Below are 26062 nucleotides of genomic sequence, written 5' to 3'. Positions count from 1 at the left end.
TATAAGTATTGCTTGAGTGTATTGAAATTCTGCAGGGAAAATGGTTGGTTTCAATTCCCCGGTGAAGTTAGTGAACTGAGAGAGATTCCTTCATCACTGAAGGAAAGGCAGTTAGATGTCCTTGCTTTATCTTTTGTCTCTTTGCTACCTCTTTGTATTCCTTGGATAACTGTATTGATAAGGAAAAGGAAAAATGCACATGGGTTTGATATGTTTCACTGTATTTGAAAAGGGCAGAGAGTTCTTCTAGCATTTTGTGAATTAGGTCAAAAGAATATTTCCTGGATAGATTTCATCATTTACAAAACAGATGTCTTCCCCCAAATGTAGTCTCTAAATAAACAGTTTAAAGAGGGAAGGGGAATGACAATGGGCCTGTTGTGTTAATCTTCACAACAATGTTTCCACTGCTCAGGTCTATGGTAGGTGGCTCTGCCAGTGGCACATAGCCAATAAGCGCTGAACCAGGATTTACTTACCAAGTTTAACTCAGATATTCTAGGCAAAGTTAGGAGTTGATGAACTATATAACCTATAGGCCTGAGAAGCTAACAAGGATTTTTACATCTTTAAATTGTTGGGGAAAAAATTCAAAGAAGAATATTTTGTAGCAAGTGAAAGTTATATGAAATTCATGTTTGGCCGTGATTAAAATTGTATTGGAGCACAGCCATGTTCGTTTGTTTACATATTATCCAGTTTCAAGCGCAATTGTACAGTTGCAGCAGAGAACCACCCCAAAAAGCGTAAAATAATTTGCTGTCCAGCTTGCTGATCCTTGCCCTAGGATGCCAGACTCAAAGATTAGAAGCTGGAAAAGAGTTTGGTAGACAGGTTTAGGAAAGATGGCTGTGAGGCTCTTTCATACAGTCCTTTGTTTTTTGTCAGCTTTGAGGCACTGAAGGTGATAATTTTTATAAGTATATCCTGGAAGTCACATGGGCTTATGTCAAAGGAACTAGTGCGTGACAGGCATTTCTGAGATGACCCAGTGGTCTTTAAATCCCTTAGTGGTTCCCCAGCTCGGTAGCCCACAAAGCCCTGGGAAAGTGGGAAGATGTGTTCTACTTGTGGCTGGTGCTTTAGAAGAAAAGACACTAATGAACTAATAATTAATACCAGAAAACAGATGTGTAGACATTTTAATACAATAAGCATGAATGCTGTAAGAAACTAAGAATCAGACCATCTGCAAAATCCTGAACGGGCCACTCTGAGAATACTGATGTAAAATGGTCTAGAAGTGTTGAGCAGTTTGAATATTTAATTACCCATTTGCAAGGGAAAGATACTCTTGGTGTGTTTCCTTCACTCTCACATTACTCTGCTTCACCACCACAGTGCTTCACTTTTGACACCCAGTGTGTGGGTTTTCCACACATTAGGCAATTCTCAGATTCTCTCTACACCAGCTGGCTATTACAGTTTAACTCACTTCTGACACTGTGTACCTGGAGATTAGCATCAGATCTCCCTGGCTAAGGGTTCAGTCCCACAAGACTCTGCACAACCCCCCCCCCCCCCCCCCCCCCCCCCCCCCCCCCCCCCCCGCTTTGAGAAGGCAGTCGCAAGGCCAAGTTGTCACCTGTGCTTCTGACCCACTGGCTGTAGGTCGGAGGTTCCCACAACCCTCTTTTCGGGTTCCATTAGTTTGCTAGAGAGGCTCGCAGAGCTTAGAGAAACATTTACTTATGTTTACCAGTTTATTATAAAGAATACAGATGAGCATTCTGATAGATACATAGCATGGGGTCTGGAATGACCCTGAGCACAGGAGCTTCTGTCCCTGTGGAACTGGAGTGTGCCACTTTCCAGCATGTGGTCACCAACCTAGAAGCTCATCATATCTAGTTGTTGAAGAGTTTTGTAGACCTTGATCTGTAGTCCCCTTTCTCCTTCCCAGAGGTTGGTGGCTAGGGCTGAGAGCTCTAACCCTCTGATCATTTGGTCTTTCTGGTGACTGGCCCCATCCTGAGGCTATCCAGGCTCCCATCCCACTCCAAGTTACCTCCTTAACTTAAGCTCAGATGTGCTCCTAGAGGGGCCCCTTGTAAGTTACAAAAGACTTGCAACTTCAAGGATATTCCAAGGAGTTTAGGAGCTTTGTGTCAGGAACTGGGACAAAGACCAGATAAATTTTTTATTATACTACACTACTCTTTCCTGGCTTGATTAAATATTTAACATGGTTATATTGAGAATGAAAATCACCATATTTTTTATAATTAAGACACATATTAGTAGTAAGTGAACTGAAATTATTTGTATTTTTGCTCTGCCTTTTTATCTTGTTCATTTCATCCTATATGCAATTTGGACATTTTTTTTTTCACCCTCTCTGTGTGCCTAGAAGAGGCAGTTTTTGGACACAGAATGACAGTTGAGTGCCGACTAATTTGAGGAAATGGGAAGTCTGTTCAGCCTTTGATTTTAGCTGTAGGTAGAAGCTGTCTCTCTAAAGCTGTGGGCTTTAATTTTTTCTCTGGTTAATTTTCTCAGCATCCTCTATGTACGGTGAAGAGATCTGGATCACAGGAACTTTGTACTAAGCATTCCTTATATCTAACATCGTGGGGTGTCCTACTGGAGCTTCTGAAAAGCCATGGGTTATTATTTTTCATTTTGGGAGTAACTTTTTTATTGAAGTATGATACACAGAAAAGTGCATAAATCATGAGTCCAGCTCAGTGAATTTTCTCAAAGTGAACACACTGTTAAGCAGCACTGAGCTAACCCCCCCAAACAAAACAAAACAAAACAAAAACCCAGAAAATTACCAGCTTCTCAGAACTCTCCCTTCTGTCACAGTGTCTGCCCCTTCCTCCCCCCAGTTGCCAGTCTTGTTTTCTAACAGCAGTGTGATAACCTTTACCTTTCATTTTAAAGCTTTTGGTTGCCGGTGTTTGAGGAGGTCTGTGGAGGCTCAGTGGGACTTTTGCTAAGTGACATGGGAGAGGTTTGATGCCCAGGGCCTTGGTTCCCTGTGATGCTCTCTGAAGCACCTCTCAGTGTTTCCAAAGGCCTCTTACCTCTTACTGTCAGGCTCAGTCATTGATGGCAGAGCCCTAGTGCTGTCCTCTTTCCATCCAGCCCCAATCTTGTTGCATTGGCTGTTCCACATTCCACTTCTGTGGGTCCTTCATGTGGTTTCTTCCTGGCTTCCTCCTCCATAGCTCACCAAGGGTACACCTGGCATCCAGTCTCTGTCTTGTGTCCTGGTCAGATTTACCAACAAAGTTTGGACTTAAACCCCCTCGCTGCCACCCCAGTTCTCTCTTGGACAAAGCTAGTGAGGTTATTTTCATGATGAACTTTCAGTATCTGAGGTCAAAACTGATAAGTTCGTTGGTTTAATTGTGGTTAAATTGATATTTATTTTGTAGAGGGGGTAAAAATTGTCCTTTTATGAAATTAATCATAAATTTAAAATTTTTAATGAAATGGGATGATGACCTCATCATGAAACTTCAGTAATTTTTTTATAAATTAATTTCCAGTGGGTGAGTTATAATGTAGGACAGATCCAGTTTTTCCCATGTATTGTATTAAGTATATAGCTTTCTCTCAGACAGACATGGAACAAACTTATTTTGTACTCTGAAGTTGTATAATGAAATTCTTTCTATACATATACTTATTTATTCTTTTGATTTGAAATTCTGTTCACCTGAAAACTAGGCCTTTTTTTTTTTCTTCTAAAATACCACTGGTTTTTGTCTGGATATTCAGAGGGAAAGTACTAGTCTGGACCAAGTGTGATCTGAATTCATGCCATTTATACTGTCACTGCCTTATGCTGTGCAGCCTCAGAAATGTTAAGTATCAGTTGGTAGTCGGAAGGGAATGTTTTTGCTCTGGTCTTTGCTTGCCAGTGGGTGCTAATTTGGCAGGAGAGTGCAGGAAGAACAGACTCTCCACAAATGGAAGAATAAAATTCCTATTCATTCAACAAATGAGCACCTACTATGTGCCAGGTGCTGTTCTAGAAGCTTGGGATATATCAGTGAATAAAACACACAAAATCCCTGTCCTTGTGCAGCTTACATTCTGGCATGGGTTACAGTAAGGGAGATGAGGGAGTGCTGGGGGTGGTTGCAGGTTGCACTCTTAAATATTTTGTTCTAGGTTAGAATCAAAGGCAAGATGACAGTTCAGCTGAAACAGAGAAATCAGTCAGGAGCGTATCTGGGAGAGGAGTGTTCCAGATAGAGGAAACAAGGAGTACAAAGGCGCTAGAGCAGAAATGTGCCTGAGTCATTGGGGGGCTAACATGGAGGCTCCAGGGTGACTGGAGCCCAGGAAAGGGAAAGGAGGCAGGGCTGGAAATGAGTCCAAGTCCGGGAGGTAAGAGGAGGTGAGGCTGCTTCTGTAGGGCTTTGCTCTGTACAAGAGGTTTAGGCAGAGGAAGGGTTCTTTGAAAGGATCACGTGGAACGTAGGAGGCAAGAGCTGAAGCAGGGAGGCCCAGGGTAGTGACTTGAGTGGGTAGATTCTGGGTGCGTTTTGCGGGTAGATTTGAAAGGCACTGTTGGTCCTGGATTAGTTGTGAAGGCTTTCAAGGATTTTATCCCAAGCAGCTGAGTAGTGGTGGCTCCACACTGAGAAGACTGAGGAATGGGTTTTGTTGACAATAGAGTTCAGTTTTGGGCATGTTAACTTTAAGATGGTGTTTAGAGATTCAGCTTTTATTTTACTGTAGTCAAATAATTCTGTTAACTTTAAAAAAAATCTTATTTATTGGACCCTATTAAAGTAAATCGTGATTTTTATTTTGCATTTATTATTTATATTCAGATTCATTACTCTAAGTCTTTGTGGGGGCAGGTCATTTGAGAAGTTGAGCATTTCTTTTGTCTGAATTTGTCTGGCATGGATATGAAATGTTAGATGTATTTCTTTCTTGTTTTTTTCCTTCTTTTTTAAACTTAGAAAAGTTTGTTTTATTCAGTCCTTTATTCAAGGAGGCCTAAAATTTTCCTTATGAAAGAAAGTATTTCCTACTCCTTAGCTCTGTTCATTATTTTTATCTTAGAGTTAAAAGGGGTAGGGGGAAGAGGTAGTATATTACTTTTCTTTCCTTTTTCTGGTGAGTGACCATGTTTCTGTTAGTAGAATGTTACTGGCCCTGTTGGTTTCTGAGGAAAAACATTTCTCTATCAGACAGGAGCTGTGTTGTTTAAAAATACTAATTTCTTTCTTCTTCTGTCCAAGAGAATACTCATTCCTTGTCCTGCCATCCTGATATTCCCACAGGTAGAAATGGCCAGTTACAGCCTCATTCTACTGGGTCAAAACAATGATTATCTAGAAATTTTAGGAAAAAGTTAGTGTGTATATGACTTTTTGTCTCTAAAGATTAAAGAATACCAAAGTGTTTTTGTGTTTACCCCAGCTGAACTATTTTTGTTTTAACCTGGTGCCTTTACCTTTAAAGTTAATGTCAGTTATCTATCTATCTATCTATCTATCTATCTATCTATCTATCTATTTATTTATTTATTTTAAGTTAATGTCTTTTTTTTTTAATTTTTATTTATTTATGATAGTCACAGAGAGAGAGAGAGAGAGGGAGAGGCAGAGACATAGGAGAGGGAGAAGCAGGCTCCATGCACCGGGAGCCTGATGTGGGATTCGATCCCGGGTCTCCAGGATCGCGCCCTGGGCCAAAGGCAGGCGCCAAACCACTGCGCCACCCAGGGATCCCAAGTTAATGTCTTCTAATGTCCATTTTAAAAAGTCCTCATTCTCCTGCGCTGAATTTATGTTGATGACCATGCCCTTTTAACATTAACTTGTGCTTTGTAGCTGAGATATGTAACTATCATATTAGACCAGTGGTATTTTAAAGGTGCAGTGGGAAGGCATGGGTTTAAAACCAAGAAAAGTATGATTAACAAGAGCTACTATTTAAGGAATTTTCTTTTTTCTTTTTAAGATTTTATTTATTTATTTATTTATTCATGAGAATACACAGAGAGGAGAGAGAGAGAGGCAGAGACACAGGCAGAGGGAGAAGCAGGCTCCATGCAGGGAGCCTGATGTGGGACTCGATCCCAGGTCTCCAGGATCACGTCCTGGGCTGTAGGCGGCGCTAAACCGCTTAGCCACCAGGGTTGCCCTTATTTTTTCAATAAGTAATAATTTTGTTAACCTTTTAACAATGTAAATTTTTAAAAAAAAATTGATGGTGATAATGTTTATGTTCTGTTTTATTTTTTTTTTTTTTTTTTTTTTTTTTAAATTTTTTTTTTTTTTATTATTTATTTATGATAGGCACACAGAGAGAGAGAGAGGCAGAGACACAGGCAGAGGGAGAAGCAGGCTCCATGCCCCGGGAGCCCGACGTGGGATTCGATCCTGGGTCTCCAGGATCGCGCCCTGGGCCAAAGGCAGGCGCTAAACCGCTGCGCCACCCAGGGATCCCTTATGTTCTGTTTTAAATAGTGGTAGAGTTAAAAACATTCTGTTGGTCAAGAATCTTATACAAGGATGGTACAGTATATGTAAGATTCATAAATGTGTAATATCTTTTAAATGGCAATACTGTTCATATGACTTTGCTCTGTCAACTGTTGGAGAAACAGGTGGTCTTGTTAATATTTATGGTCTAGAAGCCAGCTGCTATTTATATTAGTATAATTATTAGTAGCAATGGCATTTCTTTTTCTTTCTTTTTTTTTTTTTTTTTTTAGAGAAAGGGTGAGGGAAGGGCAGCGGGAGAGGGAGAGAGCAGGCTCCTGGGCCAGATGAGGGCCTCAGTCTCATGACCCTGTGATCATGATGTGATCCAAAATCAAGAGTCACTTAGCCACCCAGGTGCCCCAGCAATGGCATTTCTAAAAGTAGTAGGTATAGTAACAGTTAAGTCTAATATTCTGAATGTCATCTGTAACCAGCAGACATAGATATCTGCTCTCAGTAACCTTGTAAGCTAAAGAATGTGTGAATGGAAACATGAATTTTAAAAGACTGTCTTTTGTTAGCGAAGGAGCAAATATGTGAGAATAACACGGGGTTAGTCAGGAGACCTGTGTTCTTTTGTCCATCCAGCCACAATGCCACCAGAGTACCCTGGGTGCCTAACAGCTCTGTGGATTGGAGTTGCTTCTCCTATCCACTCTGGAGCCTCATAGAGTTGTTGAGAATCATATGAGATTAGGACCTTATAAATTGCCCCCAACCTATATGGATGGTGGGATTTTTCTAAGACAGGTAGAGGAATAGGAGGTGCAGGGTGGTGTTTCTTTAATCTCCCAGAGATTGCCACTGTCGTTTCCATTTCCTTGTCAGCTTTGAGTGTGTGTGGAAGGAGGCAGGAATTCTGGTCTGTAGCTTAATATCTTTGCATTTGGTCTGGTGGCAGGAATCAATCTTGGGGTTGTCAATATGCACAGAAATGATCTATTTCTTCACAGTCTGACTCATTTTCTCTGTCAGGCCTGTTCTTGGGCTCTGTTCAGGAACAAATCCTGCTTGTTGATGAGCTGTCTCCTTGTCTGTTTACAAAAAGTCCTTGTGTTCTGTTTAGTTTGTAACAGACTCGGGCAGCATTTAAAGCCTGTCCTCCCCTTGATTTAGGTCTCTCCTTTTCCTCCCCCATCTAGGATTTGCAACTCCAATGGATACTGAGGGGTTTGGTGAGCTCCTTCAGCAAGCTGAACAGCTTGCTGCTGAGACTGAGGGCATCTCAGAGCTTCCCCATGTGGAACGGAACCTACAGGAGATCCAGCAGGCGGGTGAGCGCCTGCGTTCCCGTACCCTCACACGCACGTCCCAGGAGACAGCAGATGTCAAGGCGTGAGTATTGGTGGGGAGGCAGTGCTGCTACTGCATGGCTCAGGGGCAGGATCCGATTCTTTCCTCCCTTGAATTAGGATACAGTCTGTGAGTAACAGACACAGCCTAATTCTTGGGAACTCAGGTTTTGTAAACGGGTCAGCAGCCTTGCCTTGTTCTATCTCCCTGCCCTCAGGTTTTACAGCCTTTCTGCCTGACCAAGCTGTGAGCTCATATCACCGGCAGAGATGATCAGGATGGGAAAGAGTGAAGAGCTTTATCACACAGAAACTTGTTACGGTAGTTCCTGATTGGGTTTGCTGATCATTGGGTCATAAATGGCTCCCAAAACTATATTAGTAAGTGTGGTTACCCAAATAAGTATGACCGTCAAAGCCAGGGAACATTCAGAAATGAGTACTCTTTTTAAGTGCACGTGGAAGAAATTGACGAGCAGCCAGTGATGAAAAGCCAAGCGAGGAGTGGTTCTATCTGGTCATCATTAGTGACCCCAACAGCTGCTGCTACAATGCCCTGGACACATAGTGCCTGCCAGGTGACCATAGAATGGGAGAGTGGGCAGCCCCAAGAGACTGCAGCTGAAGAAAAGTACTGTCTGTCTGTCCAGCCAGTGGCATCTGCTGACACACAGCATCCAGTGGGCTGTGGATTCCACAGTCATGTGTTGGGAACCCCAGTCCTGGGCTGTCTCTGGGGCTACAACCATGATATATAGACGTGTCTGCCCTCAAGGAGCTTGTAATTTGGGGAGACAGAAAAAAAAAAAAAAACCCGTTGCTGCTTTCCATGAGAAATGTGATTTACTGTGTGTCAGAAACTTGGCTAGACTTCAGAGTTTGCTTAGTCCTCACAATGAATATTAGGACTATGTCCCCTTACAGTTGAGCAGCTAAGGCTCAGAGAGGGCAGGGTAACTGTCGGATTGCACAGCCAGTGAGTGTTGAACCAGGACTCCAACCTCGGGAGGCTGACTCCAGAGAGCACATGCTCTTCTAGCCCCAAAGGAAGGGCTGTGGGCGGATGGAGGGGTGCCGGTACTCGTGACCTCGGTGAGTCTGGAAAATCACTGAGATTCTGTGTGGGAGATGTGGGAAATTGTCAGTCGTCTGCTCAGTCTTCATTCCTTGAACTTGAGAAAGACCTAAGTGCTGATGTTTCCACGGGGATGTTATTTTGGGTTTGTAATAAATGTCACAGGAGTAAGTATAAGGGCTACATTCTTTTCCCAGCTGATCTTGAAAGCTCAGTGCTCTGGCTGCTCTGCTGAATTAGTAAAGATGTTGTAGGAATTCTTCTGTAGGCCTTCCCAGAGGTTTTTTTTTTTTTTTTTTAAATACCAGTTAGTTTTGGTTTCATTGGTATTGATAAAGGCAAATCAGGGGAACCCCAGCAGGAACTTTTTTTTTTTTTTAATACAGCTAGTTGCTCCAGTACATCATTCCCCAACACCCCCGCCAGCCTTTGGCCATATCTGCTTACTTGTCCTCCCTGCATGCTCCTTACTGCGGATTGCCTGCAGTTACCCTCAGTCTTGAGCATGCGGGCTCTGCGCTTGTGTGCAAGGATGCTGCGGGAGCAAAAGGACCGTGATGCCAGCTGAGTTGCTATAGTTATAATTTAATTGCATCAGCTTTACAGCCTATTAAGAGCAAAAAGGGAAACTGTTTTCTTGGTAACAATTATCAGTCATGCTCTCTTTCTTGTAAATTTCCATTCTTCTTCATCTCTTTCTACCTTAAATTCATTATTTTAGGGAGGAGGAAGTTGAACATTGAAAGAATGGGTATGGGGTGGGGCAAGTGCTTAAAAAAAACCAAAGGACTAATGACTGTATTTTTCCACCTTGATAGGCAGACATTAAAATGTGATGTGAATATTTTAGTACAGGGTAAAGGCAGAGGAGAGAACTGAGTAGGAAAAATTTTCTTGCATGAAATAAATTTTGGAAGAAAATGTGTCCTTAAGATTTTAGTTAAGATTAGATTGTAGATTTAAGATTGAATTGTTCTGTGCTGAATTCATTTGTTTAAATATACTTTGTTGGATTTTTCATTTTAGAGAACAGATTTGAAGGCTTTTTTGCATGTGTGTTTGATATTTTTAAACTGTTAAATTTCTTCACACATAAAGAGGGATATGCATAACATATATAAAGGTGTAAATCAGGGGTTGTCAGCCTATGATCCATGAGCCAGATCCAGCCCGCTGCCTGTTAAAGTCTTATTGGAACATGGCCACACTTATTTATGTATTGTCTGTGCTGCTTTTGTGCTACAATAGCAGAGTTGAATAGTTATGACAGAGACCGTATGGCCTGCAGAGCCTGAAATATTTACTGTCTGCCTTTTACAGGGTAAGTTTGCTGACTCCTAGTGTAAATAATAATAAAATGAATTGCACATTGCACAGTAAAGACATAGAGTATCATCAGTAGCCATGAAGCCCTCCCTGGGTACCCATTTTCAATTGTATCCCCCCTCTGTTCCCATCACAGATGCCCCATTGGATTTTTCCAGTCAGGTTCAGAAGCCAAACAACTTAAGAGTTGTACAAAGAAAAAGCCAGCATTCACTCTTCTTAACTTTATCCCCCAAGGTAACCAGGGTTATTGATCTGTTTCTTCTTTCACACTTTTCTCCATATTCATGCAAAGCATATATGAACATTAATTTGCCCAAAGTTTTACAGTAAATTATAACTTTACTTGTAGCAATACTACTAAGCAACCTTTTGAGCACTTGCTCTTTGTCAGGCACTGTGCCAAACACTTTATATGCATTATATAATATCTTCTTAAAATAACCTTATGAAATAAGTGTTATTATCTCTGTTTTATAATTGAGAAACATCAGATAGCAAATGGCCGTGCCAGATTCAAATCCAAGTTGCTCAGTTAAGACTCTCCTATTTTTATGGCACTTTTTAATTCCCAAAGAATTGTCACAGGTGTTCTCCTGACTGGTCTTCACAAGCCTTGAGAGGTGAGCGAGGCAGGGATTTTTCTCCAGATTTAACAGAGGGGGAAAAAAAACAACCAGAGGAAGAAAATTAAGCTTAGAAAACTGATGCATTTAAAATTTTCAGGCAGTAAGAGACAGATGAGACTTGACCTCAGACCTCCTGACTTTGTTTCTGCTCCCCATGTGTACTGAGGACACCTTTTGTCTTCCTCTTCTCCTGAGAGTAGAGTGTTTGACTCCAGCCTTTCTGGCTTTTTGCTCAGGAGAAGCTGCCTGGTTTATGGAAATTGGGGCAGGTAGAAATCAGGGAGCCTTTGGATTTCTCTACTCTTAAAAAGCTGGAAGTTTCTGATATAGACTTTATTTGTAAAGCCATCCCTTACCCTGGATTCTCTGTTGTTTTCCCTCAGTTCTATGTCCACTTTTCCCCATCAAATCTGTCTATGCACTGGACAATTCCTGCAGGCACCACCCACTTGGATGACTTCACTCTTCTGATTACTATAATAGCTAGTTTTTTAATTTCAAGGCGCTCAGCCCTGGTACACCTTAAAATTGCCTGGGTGCTAGGTGCATTCTCACATATCACTGGTGCAGATAAGGCACCTGTGGGACAGAATTTGGCAATATCTAGTGAATTTATCCTTTACCCAGCAATCCTTCTAAGGATCTATTCCAAAGACACACTGGCAAAAGTATGAAAGAGATGTCCATAACGATATCCATTGTGGCATTACTTGCAATAGCAAAAATTAAAAACAACTCAAACATCCATCAGTAGGGGATTAGTAGGATAGGTGTGGTACATCTTGGCAGTGGAATACTTCTCAGTAACGCTAGAGAATGAGAACGTACACTACTGTAGAATGACTCCAGGACATATTGTGTAGTAAAGTAAAAACATACGAGGTGGAAAAAAAGTGTACAGTTCTCTTATTTAAGAAAACAAGTAAAAGACAGTCAATGTTCACAATTCAGAAGACTTAATTTTATTATTAAGATATTAATACTGCCCATATTGATCTGCAGATTCAGTGGAACCCTTATCAAAATTCCAGCTGGCTTTTTTGCAGAAATTGACAAGTTGATCTTAAAATCCATATGGAAATAAAAAGACACCTAGAGTTGCCAAAACAATCTTTAAAAGGCAGAAAAAAGTTGGAAGGCTCACACTTCTAATTTCATAACTTTAAACAAAGCTACCATAATCGAGACTATGTGCTACTGGCATAAGAATAGATAATCGAGTAGAATTATGAGTCCAGAAATAAATCCATGTGTCTGTCATCAGCTGATTTTCAGCAAATGCCAAGAGCATTTAGTGTTTTTTCAACAAATGATACTGGGGCAACTGGATATCTATATGCAAAAGAATGAAGTTGTACACCTTAATTCTAAATGTAACAGACTTGAATGTAAGAGCCAAAACTTTAAAACTCTTAGAAGAAAACAGGTATAAATCTTTCTGACCTTAAGTTAGGCAGAACCTTGTTAGACATGAAACTGAAAGCACAAGTGACAGAATAAAAAATAGATAAATTGAACTTCATCAAAATTAAAAAACTTTTGTACGTTTAAGGACACTATTAAAGTGAGAAAATAGCCCACAGAATGGGAGAAAATATTTGCAAATTATTTATCTGATAAGGGATTTGATTTAAAAATGAACAAAAGAGGATCCCTGGGTGGCGCAGCGGTTTGGCGCCTGCCTTTGGCCCAGGGCGCGATCCTGGAGACCCGGGATCGAATCCCACGTCGGGCTCCCGGGGCATGGAGCCTGCTTCTCCCTCTGCCTATGTTTCTGCCTCTCTCTCTCTCTCTCTCTCTCTCTGTGACTATCATAAATTAAAAAAAAAAAAAATGAACAAAAGATGTAAATAGCTGTTTCTCCAAAGATGATGGACACATGGTTAACAAGCAAATGACAAGACATTCAACATCACCAGCCATCAGGGAAACCCAAACCCAAACCCCCATGACATATCACTTCATTAACACACTAGAATGGCTATAATCAAAAGACCCTCAGCCCTGTATTGAGGATGTGGAAAAAATGGAGACTCATATACTGTTGGTGGGATGTAAAGTATTGCAGCCACTTTGGGAAACAGGCGACTGGTTCCTCAAAAGTTAAACAGCATGACCATATGACTCAGCAATTCCACCTCTAGGGGTATACCCAAGAGAGATGAAAACAGTTATCCATATAAAGACTTATACATGGCTATTCATAGCATTATTCATAATAGTCAAAAAGTGGAAACAACCCAAATGTCTGTCAGCTGATGAATTGATAAATAAAATGTGGTATATCCATAAAATGGAATACTACTTTGCAATAAAAAGAATGAGCGTTTAATACATGGCTCCAGCATGGATGAACTTTGAAAACGTTATGCTAAGTGAAAGAAGCCAGTCACAAAAGATGATATATTGTAGAGCTCCATTTATGTGCAATATTTTAAATAAGCAGATTCATAGAGATAGGAAGTAGATTAATGTTCTTGTGGGCGGATGGGTGGATTGAGGGTCATGGAAAGTGATTGCTGATGGGTTGGGGGTTTCTTTGTGGGGTGAAGAAAATTCTAAAAATCAGTTGTAGTGGATGGTTGCACAGCTCTAAATATACTAAAATCCACTAAGTCAGTTAAATGAATATGATATGTACATTGTATCTTGATAAAGTGGTTTTATTTTTAAATTATTTTTAATAAAGCAGTTTTAAAAAATCAGGTGATGGAAATGTATGTACATATCCACTGGAAAAAAAAAAAGGAAAGTGTTTTAAAAGTACCTGGGATTTGCTTGAATCAGGTATGGTAAGATATGCAGACAAGAAAATGACTGTCATGAAGGAGGGAGTTTCTGTTTACAGTTGTCTAGAAATGAGGCAGGGCACATCATAGGTCAGCACGGGGTCAGTCAAGATGCTGTGAGAGCAAGGGGGAAATGTGGGCAGAAGCCTGTATTCTGGTTTCCATGGGAAAGCAAAGCAGGGCTGGGTCAACAAATTTAGGATTGCCTAGTTTGAATAACCTCAACAGGCTCTGGGGTATAGGAGCTGTCTCTAGTTGTCTTTACCTAGCTGTGGGGTGGTAAGTGGCCCATTCAAGTTGGGGTATGGGCTTTGGACTCATCAGTTTGCATTTGAAATTTGTGCTCACTGGAAGGGCTGCCTTGCAAGGTGAGCTAATTCGGAGAGGCCAATGTCAGCAAGGCTATAGTTGTCAAAGCATCAGATACAGAAAATAAAAAGGCATGATTTTTTTTTAGATTACCAAGTATATATTTTGAGGAGATTTTTAAGAAGTGAAATAAATGCTTATGAAGCAGTCAGATACCTCAGTTCTGTGGAGATACTCTTTCCAAAAACAAGCCAATTTTGTGGCTTAACTTTTCTTCAGAATATTGTTTTACATTCTCTTGAAATCACGAGTTTTTAGTGCCTGTAACTCACGTTCCATGGGATGGCTAGATTTTGAATCTGAGCACTCATTTCAATTACCAATCAGGGACAGTTTTTCCTTTTTGTTTTATATCCCCCACCTAATAATTTTTAAGCAAATCCCAGCTAGTACACTATTTTACCCACAGATACTGCCAAGTGAATCTCTAGAAACTAATTCCTTTACTTTTTTTTTTTTTTAAGGTTTTATTTACTTATTCATGGGAGAGACAGAGAAGTGGAGAAATAGGTAGAGGGAGAAGCAGGCTCCCATGGGGAGCCTGATGCGGACTCTATCCCAGGACCCCAGGATCATGCCCTGAGCCAAAGGCAGATGCTCAACCGCTGAGCCACGCAGGTGTCCCTAATTCCTTTACTTTTTTTTTCTTTTTTAAGATTTTATTTATTCAGAGAGAGAGAGAGAGAGAGAGGCGGAGACACAGGCAGAGGGAGAAGCGGGCTCCATGCAGGGAGCCCGCTGTGGGACTCGATCTGGGTCTCCAGGATCATATACTCCGGGCTGCAGGCGGTGCTAAACCGCTGCGCCACCGGGGCTGCCCCCCCCCTTTTTTAAAGATTTCATTTATTCACCCATAAGAGAGAGAGAGGCAGAGACACAGGCAGAGGGAGAAGCAGGCTCCACGCAGGAAGCCCGACACGGGACTTGATCCCGGGTCTCCAGGATCAGGCCCCAGGCGGAAGGTGGCACCAAACTGCTGAGCCACCAGGGCTGCCCCCCCCCCCCTTTTTAAAGATTCCTTTACTTTTAAACATAACTATAGTTCTGTATCTAAAATAAGTAAATATAATACTTTAATATCAAATTTTTAGTCTGTTCAGATATCTTACATGTTTATCAATTTGCTTGACTCAAAATCCAAATATCCCGTGTATTGTGAATCCTTGATAAATCTTTTAAAATTTCTTTTATTCAGTAAGTGCTCACTTTGTCTTTTCCCTTGGAGCTATTTTGTAATGAAGGACTGAACTCATTTGTCCTTAATTTCCCACAGTCTGGCTTTGCATACTCTCACATAGTAGGTTCCTCTTCCCTATAAGTACTATTAATTTTGTAGTTATTTCTAGTAAGTAGATTCATGTGACTTGTTTTTCCTTAAATAATTTCATTACTAAAAGTGTTTTACATACAGAAAAAGAGACAAAAGTTTAATGAAACTCCATTGCTCATCACCCAATTTGTTTCATCTGTAATCCCACTTGGATTTAGAAACAGATTTTAGACATCAAATATATCTCTAAGTAATGACTCCAAAAATAAAAACACAGCACCATAATTACAACTAAAATTTTTAAATTCGTTAATATAAAATAGTTCAGTCACTGCTCACAATGCAATTGCTTTAATAATTATTTTCAAGGTGCATTTGAATTCAGATTTAGAGGTTCATGAAATCTAAGTCTTGGGTGTTAAGAGTTGTGAGTTTTAAAATTAATATTTTAAATTGATGCAAAATATTTACATGAGTCTGTGGACAAATATATAAAATGAGGTACTGTATGTACACAAGGCGGTTCTACCCCTTTTTTAAAATTTATTTTTTAAAGATTTTATTTATTTTTGCGAGAGAGCATGTGCGTGTGTGTGCACCTGTGTGCATGCATGAGTTGGGGAGGGGCAGAGGAGAGGGAGAAGCAGACTCCTTGCTGAACAGGGAGCCTGATGCCGGATTCCATCCCAGGACCCTGGGATCATGACCTGAGCTGAAGGCAGATGCTTAACTGACTGAATCAGCCAGGTGCCCGAGGTTCTACCTTTTGTCCATTAGTTTCCATTCTATTTTTTTTTTAAGATTTTATTTATTTATTCATGAGAGGCACAGAGAGAGAGAGAGAGACAGAGACAGAGAGACAGAGACACAGGCGGAGGAAGAAGCAGGCTCCATGCTGGGGGAGAGAGAGAGAGACAGAGACACAGGCAGAGGGAGAAGCAGGCTCCATGCTGGGAACCTGACATGGGACTGGATCCCAGGTCTCCAGGATCACACCCTGGGCCAAAGGCAGCACTAAACCTCTGAGCCACCTGGGCTACCCTAGTTTCCATTCTAAATTCTTGCTTTTAGAGTTTTATTTTTTCAGGTGTTTCTGTTTTTGTTTTTGTTTTAATTTTACGGTTTCTCCTTCCTGATAAACTGTGCCAATCTACCCCTACTCTGCACTGGTACTCTGGACTTTTCCCCATCCTAGCACCGTTCCTAAGAGCTCACTCATAATAGGTCTTCCTCCTTGCTTTTCTTCCCTCCTTCCCTAAAAAGACATGATTAATACAGAAGGTAAACAAAAGGTTTAAGTAACCTTAAATAAGGTGAAGAAGATGGGAATGTTTTTAAAAATAAAATTGACTTTGGAATTGTAGAAATACATCATTATAAAACAAAATTAATATCAAAAAAGTTCTTTAAAAAGGAAAATAAATGCTTAATCTAGTAGGTGACATACCACACAGAGAGGAACAGTTCCAAGTGATTCTTAATCTGTCATCAGTCAGCAGTTGGAGGTGTTGTTACAGCTGTTTTGAGACTTTTATGTGTATAGTGTAGGATAGAGCAAATAAATAGTTATGGTGGTTATGCTGAGGACTAGGACTTTTGGTGTGGGGAAAAAGGAGATTCGGATAGAAAAACTTAGGAGGTTAACCCAAAACTTTGTGTTTTAAATTTGAATTGTAAGTATTCGTATAAACTCACCATGTAATTTATCTTAAAACTGAAACAAAAGTAAAAACTTCATTTCTAGCTCTATTTAAAGAAAAAGCCTAGAAACAGTGTAGCAGTGAGCAGGCCTAGAGCTCAGATAGCCACTTGTAAAATCCATCTCTTAATAAAACAATGGGGGCTCTTTGGAGAGTTGACTGACTCCCAAGTCTGTATAAGATGAAAATGAAACATTTTGTCATACCAGATAGAGAAGTTATGAAGTTCTACTTGAGTCATGTCAAAAGAACTCAGAAACCGCCCTCAAAAGGTTTCTACTAGCTGAAGGAGAAGATTTGAGTATCATAAGGATAGTTCCTGCAATGAATTGATACACATCAATAAGTATTTAATATGTTTCATTTCATATGTTTATGACTATGTTTAAATTCATGAATTCATAATGATAACGAAACTCATCCATCACTTTGAGGATGCTGGAGAACCATCTCATTATTCAGAGTAACCACAGTGGATGAAGAGTTTTTCTGAAAAGGAATAGTCTGGCTAATAAAAATAGAATACCTGGGGCATCTGGATGGCTCAGTCGGTTAAGAGCATCTGACTCTTGGTTTTGGCTCAGGTCGTTATCTCTGGGTTTTGAGATTGGGTTCCATACTCAGAGGGCAGTCTGCTGGAGATCCCCCATCCCCACCCCTCCATGCGTACTCTTTCTCTCTCATAAATAAATCTTAGAAAAAAAATACCACCATTTTGCAACCTCTAAGGAATTAATGACTAAGCAGTGACCATCAGTATCTGCTAATACACACACACACACACACACACACACAAACCTTTATATTCACCCAAAAACTTGTACATGAATGTTCAGGGCAGCATTTTTCAATCTCAAAGTGGAAACAGCCCAAATGTCTATCACCTGATGAATAGATACACTGATAAACTGTGATGTATCCCTTTAATCCAATATTGTTCAATTATAAAAAGAAATGAAGTACCGATATATACTACAACATGGATGAATTTTGACAAACATTATGCTAAATGAAAAAGGGTAGTCACAAAAATACCCATGTATTGGGACGCCTGGGTGGCTCCCTGCCTGGAGCCTGCTTCTCCTTCTGCCTATGTCTCTCCCTATCTCTTGTGAATAAGTAAAACCTTTTAAAAAATAAAAATAACCCCACTATTGTATGAATCAATTTATATGAAGTGTCCAGAATAGGCAAATTTATAGAAACAAAAGAGATTAATGATTGTCAGAGGATGAGAGGAGTTTGGAAAGAGACATGGGAAATGACCGCTAGTGGGTAAGGATTTGTTTGTGGGTTGATGAAAATGTTTTAGAGTTGATTGTGGTGATGGTTGTACAACTCTGTAAATATACTAAAACCTACTGAATTGTACACTTTAAATGGATGAATTGTATGGTATATGAATTATATCTCAGTAAAGCTATTATTAAAAAAGGAGAAAAAAAAGGAAAGAATATGTTACACTGATACCCATGCTTCAGCTTCACCTAGCACTATTCAGGATCATTGGAAGGAAAGTTGCCTAGGTGATTCTGATGTAACTACCATATTAGAAAGTTAGCTTCAAGGATTGTTAAAAGAGAGGCCAGATTATCTTATTTACCTGGTAACCTGAAGGAGAAGCCCCAGGGATGACATGCATTGTAGTTGACCTGTCTACATGAAAGAGACAAAAATCCATAATGAGGAACCCTCTGGGTGCACATCATCTATTTCTGTAGTACTTAGTAGAATGGAAATAAACACAAAGTCCTTTCTCTTCTCCAATAAGTCTGTTAGTTCAGGAGTAGAAATCTTAGGTGTGACAGCCATAGGTGTTAGGGTTACTTGTGTTGCCCAGTGGTCTAGCTTCTGAGTTACTCAGAGGGAATGTAAATTTTGTCAGTGGGATTTTTGATACTAAATTATAATCCAAAAGCATCTAATTCCCCTAAATTTTTTCCAGGGAGTGTTCTAGATACTAGTGAGACTGTGATTTTATTATTATTAACTGTATTATTCCCATCTCTCTGCAAAGCATTTATTAGGTGACAGGCTCCTGTATTACTGGACTGGGCAGCAGAAAGGGAACTTAAAAATGTGCTAGATATGTTAGGCTGTTAAAGAGAAGCCATGGAATATTGGCCTTGGACTTGGTCTGACTGCCCTTTGCATATCATCGATGGTCCTAGACTTTTAGCTTCTTCAACTAATAAAGTTTGGACTGAAGCTTCTCAAATGTTGTGGTTCACTGTATCTGTCTTTACAGAAGCTGGGAATACAATATGGTGGTTAAGAGTTTGTGCTCTGGAGCCTGATGACCTGGCTCTGTCATTTCCTGGCTCTCTGACTTTGGATAAGTCAGTTAACTTCTTTGTACCTTTTATTCCCCCGTCTGTAAAACAGAGATTGAGAATAGCATCTACTTTATGATTTTTACTGTAAAATATGGGGAGTAGTCTAGCCTATCATTTTACTGATATATTATCATTTTATTCTAGCAAGTTCTTCATTCTAACTCAGAATGATCAGAACTCTTATTACCGGGTACAATTTGTGTCTGTTATTCTGTGTAATAAATCTTATGGAGAGATAAAAAAAAAAAACAAACATATAAAAGTATCTGGGCAGTACGTAGGAATTTTTGGAAAAAAAAAAGTTTTGAAGTTTAACAATAAAAAAAATAGTCTGTGGTGTTTTATGAAGCATATTAGATGTCCTAATCCTGCTTTTTTTCTCCTTGCCCTATATCCTCATATAGATCTGTTCTCCTCGGTTCTCGGGGACTTGACATATCCCACATCTCCCAGCGATTGGAGAGTCTGAGTGCAGCCACCACCTTTGAGCCTCTTGAGCCTGTTAAGGACACAGACATCCAGGTAAGGGCTACCAGGTGCCAGTACTGCTGCAGGTAACCTTGAGTATGCAAACCAGGCTGAAGTCCCTGGTCCTTTGTTGACCAGCTGATTAGGAGTTCTAGATTTCTTTGTTAATTCTCTTCCTGAGATATTAAGAGAATGGGTGATTCAGCTTTGGAGGTATAGTGGGGAACATAGATTACTTTCAGGGTGCTCTGAGAGGCTGAATTTAGGAAAGCAGTTCCAACCTGCACTTCTTAGATTATTATAATTATGAGAACAGATTTTTCTTCCTTCCTTGGGCTTAATCCAAGGCACAGAGACATTAGTTTTAAGTTTGTCTTGCTTTCTTTGCTGGATCTCAAATAATTTTACTCTTCGTCTTCCACATTTCTTTTTTACAGCTTGCTTGTATTGGTTGGCAAAGAGCTGGGAAAAACTTAGAGTACTATTTACTGAAACCTACTCATCGATTTCTAGGAAGTATTTGGCCGCATTAGTGGCACCAGGAAATGGTCTAATAAAGCACTCTAGTCTCATTTAACCTAACATGCCACTGGCATAATTGATTGCTATTTTAATCTAATCAGAAACTGCTTTGTGTGTGTGGATGTGCACACACACATTGTTAAAGGAAAAAACTTGTGACTCATTTAGTTTTAAGGAATTGGGGTGCTGTGTTCATGTTAGAGTGAAGGGGCAGTGAGCTGCCATTTTAATTGTTGATTTACCTTTGAAATGAAAGGAAACAGGTTCTAAGAAGGCAACGTTCTTTTTTTTTTTTTTTAAGATTTATTTATTTATTCATGAGAGAGAGAGAGAGAGAGAGAGAGAGAGACAGAGACACAGGAGGAGAGAGAAGCAGCTCCATGCTGGGAGCCCGATGTGGGACTTGATTCCGGGACTCCAGGATGGCGCCCTGGGCCAAAGGCAGGCACTAAACCGCTGAGCCACCCAGGGATCCCCAGAAGGCAACATTCTACAGATAGTTACTAATTGTGTTATTACTTGGGCTCAGTTTGAATTAACTCTACTGTCTTCCCAAGAACTATTTTTATCCATCTAATGGCCATAGTCCTACATAGTCTCATAGTATTTATTCCAGTTCAACATAACTGAAAACCCTATGTTTGTATTGAGACTTAAATAACTGTCTTATTTAAGTAAATACTCATTATTTTTCCTGTTACTGATATGTTCCCATAGTCTCTAGGTCTTTTTTTTTTTTTTTAATTTTGTGTACTAAATTGTATTAACTTGTCACCTTAAGGATGCCATGAAATCTTAAAATGGCATGTATACTTAACTGTTTTTATTTTGTTTACTTTTAGCTGTCCTTCTTTTGTTGTTCCTTTTGTTTTACTGCTTGATACTCTGTAAACCAATACTTTTAACAAGGATGAGGTGAGCAAAAGGGATAGAGCTAAAAAATTTGAATAATCATGTATTTTGGGTAGTATCCCTAATAGTGGGGAAGAAATGGCACTCACTGAAAGGTTGGTTGTTTTTAATGTTTAAAATAGCAAATCCGTTATTTTTATTTTTTTAAAAAATTATTTATTTACTTGGTGTGCGTACATGCAAGTGTAGGGGTAGGGGCAGAGGGGGACAATCTCAAGCAGACTCCTGCCCGAGCCCAACTGGAGGCTCAAGTCACACAACCCATGAGATCATGATCTGAGCTGAAACCAAGAGTCAGAGGTGACACTGACTGAACCACCCACATGCCCCCCGAAGAACTTGTTTATTTTTAAAACCAACTGTTTTTATTTTATTTTATTTTATTTTATTTTATTTTATTTATTTATTTATTTATTTATTTATTTATTTATTTATTTATTAAAGATTTTATTTATTCATTCATGATAGACATAGAGAGAGAGGCAGAGACACAGGCAGAGGGAGAAGCAGGCTCCATGCCGGGAGCCCGACACAGGACTCAGTCCCGGGACTCCAGGATCGTGCCCGGGACCAAAGGCAGGCGCCAAACCGCTGAGCCACCCAGGGATCCCCAAACCAACTGTTTTTAAATGTTCCTTGGCATATTTGTTATACATATTTGGAATTGTCAGTACACTTAGTGATGTACTTCATGAATTCCCTCTGATATGGTACTCCATTTTCTGCTTTGAGATATTGACAGGTTTATAAATGTATCAAGTCATGATCTTCTCTTCTAACCTTCTGTTTAATGCACGAACACTCCTTCAGCACCCCCATTAGATGGTTTCCTAGTAGTGCATGCTCAGTCACAGCAAAGAGAGTTTCTTAATTTGTAATGAGCATTGCTAAGAATTTTGGTCCTGTACCACAGGGAAATCTTTGAACTTTGAGAGGAAGGATGCTTACATTTTAAAATTTTACCTTTCAGGTTTTTCCAGAATAGCTTCAGAAATGCAAAATGATCAGTCCAAGGTGACTTTTGATTAATTAGGAATTGATCATCTAGATCTAAAGTAAAGATTTAAGACTTTTTAGTTTTGGGGCATCTGGGTGGCTTGATCATTTAAGCGTCTCACTCTTGATTTTGGCTCAGGTCATGATCTCAGAGTTGTGAGATCAAGCCCCACTTTGGGCTCCATGCTGGATGTGGAACCTACTTAAGATTCTCTCTCTCTCTCTCTCTCTCTCTCTCTCTCTCTTTCTACCCTCCCACCCCCACTTTGGGGCACCTGGATGACTCAGTTGGTGTGAAGTCTGACTCTTGGTTTCGGCTCAGGTCATGATCTCAGGGTCCAGCGATCAAGCCCTGCATTGATCTCTGAGCTCAGTGCAAAGTCTGTTTGTCCCTCTTCCTCTGCTTCTCCCCACCACTCATGCTTGCTCTATCTCTAAAATAAATAAATAAGATCTTAAAAAAAATTCTCTCTCTCCCTCTGCCCTTTCCCTGGTTGCTCAAAGAAAAAAAAGACTTAATAGTTCCAAAATACTTGTTCTTTTGATTTCATCTTCTTGCCAACAAAAGCTTAATGGAGAAAATTTAAGTTTTAAAGGGCTGAGGCTTTGGCTTAATCTGAAATGGTTCTAGTTATTGATAGGGATTGGAAGTTTTAGGTTGTATTGTGGGGCTTACCTGACCTGTGCTTAAGCCCCCCATATACACAGTATCAACATATCCTTTGCCTGATTTCTTATTTAGTAGATATGAGCCAGGTCGCCTTTTGCCCTGAGCGTGGAGCAATCTTCCTTTTAATTCTTCTCATTGTGTGTTGATTATCCAAGAAGAGTTAACTTAGTTACTTTTATTGTTTGTTTTTAGAAAAGCCATATATATTTTTTCATGGACTTTTTTTTCCTCATTTACTTTTACAGCTTTTTTGAGATATATGATTCACATACTATAAATCTAATGGATTCTTGTGTATAAATTTTTCCAACCAGTGCAGTTATAGAGATGAGAATGCATCCTGATCCCATGTGCCACGTCTCAATCAGAATGAATTTATTATGTGAGTTTATAAATTTATAGAAGGAAATGCTGAAGGATCCTTTGATAGATGCTATCCAAGACTTTGTACCATCCATTGTTTTGGGTTACTTAAAAGCTTGAAAAGGCATTTCCCTGTGTATAGATACATATACAGATATGTGTGTAGTCCTTTTCTGTTTGGTAGACATTGATTATATTCTCTTTTTTTTAATGGAAAGCTTGAAATTGATACAGGTTTTCTCTGTTAACTGTTGTTTGTCATAATTGATGATGTTGGCATGCATTGCGAATGCATTTTTGAAAGATTACTGTGGCCAGCAAAGGTAACATACTTAAAAAGATTTACTTAAATATATATGGCTGATGCTAGGAGAATTTATTAAAATGTTTATTTTTTGGAAATGGTCATAAAGAAGGCCTATCTATACATTTGTGTAATAGAGATGTAATTATGTAAAGAACAGTTATTAACAGGGCATGGCACTGAAATGACTGTACTGCTCTAAGTGACTTCGTGGTGCTTGCAAGCACAGGTCCTCTGAGAGATGTTCACTTGGCTCAAATCTGTCTTCAGAAAAAAAAAATATCAAGGGCAGATTGCACATCTTTATTATGAGTTGCAAAGACCCAATGTACCATGGGTGATGTGTATTATGTAGTAATAAACTGCAAATTTACATAGTTCAGTTACATTGTGGGCTTTTTCACTACATTGCATGTATATTTCAAGAAAGCTCTGCAGAAATTGCCTGAGTTGGCCATAAAAATGGGAGCTGCAATTTCTCTACATTAAGCTGTATTATTTCTAAATGGTATTAGATCAAAGTATAATAATACTATTACTGGGACGCCTGGGTGGCTTAGTGGTTGAACATCTACCTTTGGCTCAAGGTGTGATCCCAGAGTCCTGGGATTGAGTTCTGCATTGGGCTCTCTGCATGGCACCTGTTTGTCCTTCCTCTTCCTATGTCTCTGCCTCTCTCTCTGCCTCTCTCATGAATAAATAAAATCTTAAAAAAAAATAATGATATTGCTAAACTTTCTGTATTAGATTCCTGGGGCTGCCACAAGAAGTTTCCACAAACTCTGGCCTAAAACATTAGAAATTTATCCTCTTGCAGTTTTGGAGTCTAGAACTTTGAAATCAGTGTTGGCAGTACTATATTCCCCTTGAAGGCTTTAGGGGAGAATCTTTCTGCTTCTAACTTTTGGTGGCACCAGCCCTTCCTTAACTTTAGTCTCTGCTTCTGTCTCCACAAGGTTTATCTCCTTTATGGTTTAGTCTCTTAGAAAGACTCCAGTCATTGGAAGTAGGGCCTATCCCAAATCCAGGATGATCTCATCTTGAGATCCTTAACTTAGTAACATTTGCAAAGATCATATTTCCAAATAAGATCATATGCACAGGTACTAGAGTTAGGACTTCTACATTTGGTGGGAGACACATGTCAACTGACTACACTTAGAGTGCCAGAAATCTTAAGACCATAAATTAACTGTAATTAATGAAACATCATCAAATCTCACTCTTTCACAGCTGTATGGAGTATTAGGCTAAGGCATCTGTTGCTAGTTGTTCAGTGACTGCAGACCTTACCCAGTTATCTGATCTCATCCTCAACATTCTCTTTCCGGGCTGTGGGAAGACCCATATCTGATTCAAGTTAAATGGTAGTTACTGTTTCCAAACAGGCTAACGCTCTGTAATGTGTTTAAGAGATTTTTTTTTTTCCCCTCAGAGATTTTATTTATTTAATCATGAGAGACAGAGAGAGAGAGAGAGAGAGGCACAGGCACAGGCAGAGGAAGAAGCAGGCTCCATGCGGAGAGCCTGACGTGGGATTCGATCCTGAGTCTCCAGGATGGGCCGATGGCGGCGCCAAACTACCCTGGGCCGATGGTGGCGCCAAACTGCTGAGCCACTCGGGCTGCCCTGTTTAAGAAATTTCTATAGAGACATTTTAAAAATAGAAACTGTCTGCTTTTCTAAAGTATTAAATACCTAGTGTTTGGGGTATGTAAAGGTGGGACTAAATTGCGATACTTTCCTGTAGTAGGAGGTGCTATCTTATCGCGTGTGTGTGTGTGTGTGTGTGTGTGTGTGTGTATGTGTACATGCGCAAGCATTTGTACTTTAGCCACCAGGTTGCCTCTTTTTCTTTTATATGTTAAATCTTTGCTTATCACCTTCCTTTAGCCTGGAGTAGCACCTCTGAAATGTCTGAGCCCTCATTTCAGTCTAACCTTTTGAGGCTCTCCTCATACACCGCCTCTTTTCATGGTCTTCTCAGATTCTCTCTCTCGGCAGCCTTCAAATACAGGGTGTCGGTTTTACTGCTTAGGAAAAAACAAAACTTTCCAAATGTTTCCCCACAAAATTAACAGAAATTTGGCTTATGTTGTTGGAATTAACTTAGTAGCCCATTCAAATCTTAGATAAGTAAATCTTATCTCTTATCTCTTCAGCCAAAAAAGAAAGATCCTATTCTGAAGGTCTTTATAACCTATAAATTTCCAGATGGAAATCTGTCCTGTCCTGTATGAGTAAAGATCAAAAGAATCTTAAATAGTGGATAAAATAACTATAAAAAAATTAGAATCAGGGAAACTGATTTATCACATACAAGATAATGATGCAATAATAATTCACTTGTTAGAAATTTATCACACTGATAATAATAAAATATTCATTATTTCCTTCCTTTTTATTCTCCTTGGCCTTGAAATGTAGAATATGCTGGGACCACTCTTAGCTTATTTTTTAAATAATAAGAACTAAATAGCTTTGATAAGTTTAAAAATGAATCACTGCTTGTGTAACCCCTTATCACCTAAATTGTTATTTTCGTGATTTATCTTTTAATTTTACATCTTCAGAATTAGG

At 39.7% G+C, this 26062-nt stretch overlaps 1 protein-coding gene across 2 annotated transcripts in view; it reads left to right on the top strand.

Moving 5' to 3' along the window:
* Nucleotides 1-26062, top strand: part of NUP93 (nucleoporin 93) — a 108699-nt gene that overhangs the window by 12198 nt on the left and 70439 nt on the right. The window contains exons 1-3 of one of the 2 annotated variants that reach the window (XM_038531003.1): nt 4323-4344; nt 7604-7796; nt 19652-19769. In XM_038531003.1, coding sequence (XP_038386931.1) covers nt 4326-4344; nt 7604-7796; nt 19652-19769 — 330 coding nt within the window. In that variant the 5' untranslated portion in view covers nt 4323-4325. Of the gene's footprint in view, nt 1-4322; nt 4345-7603; nt 7797-19651; nt 19770-26062 lie in introns of those variants that run through there. The other variant, XM_038531002.1, reaches the window with a different exon arrangement.

Source organism: Canis lupus, chromosome 2, assembly GCF_011100685.1.
Source record: "Canis lupus familiaris isolate Mischka breed German Shepherd chromosome 2, alternate assembly UU_Cfam_GSD_1.0, whole genome shotgun sequence".
In the NCBI taxonomy this organism is placed as follows: Eukaryota; Metazoa; Chordata; class Mammalia; order Carnivora; family Canidae; genus Canis; species Canis lupus.
The sequence above is the reverse complement of the archived record's forward strand: the minus strand, read 5'-3'. Positions and strand labels throughout refer to the sequence as shown.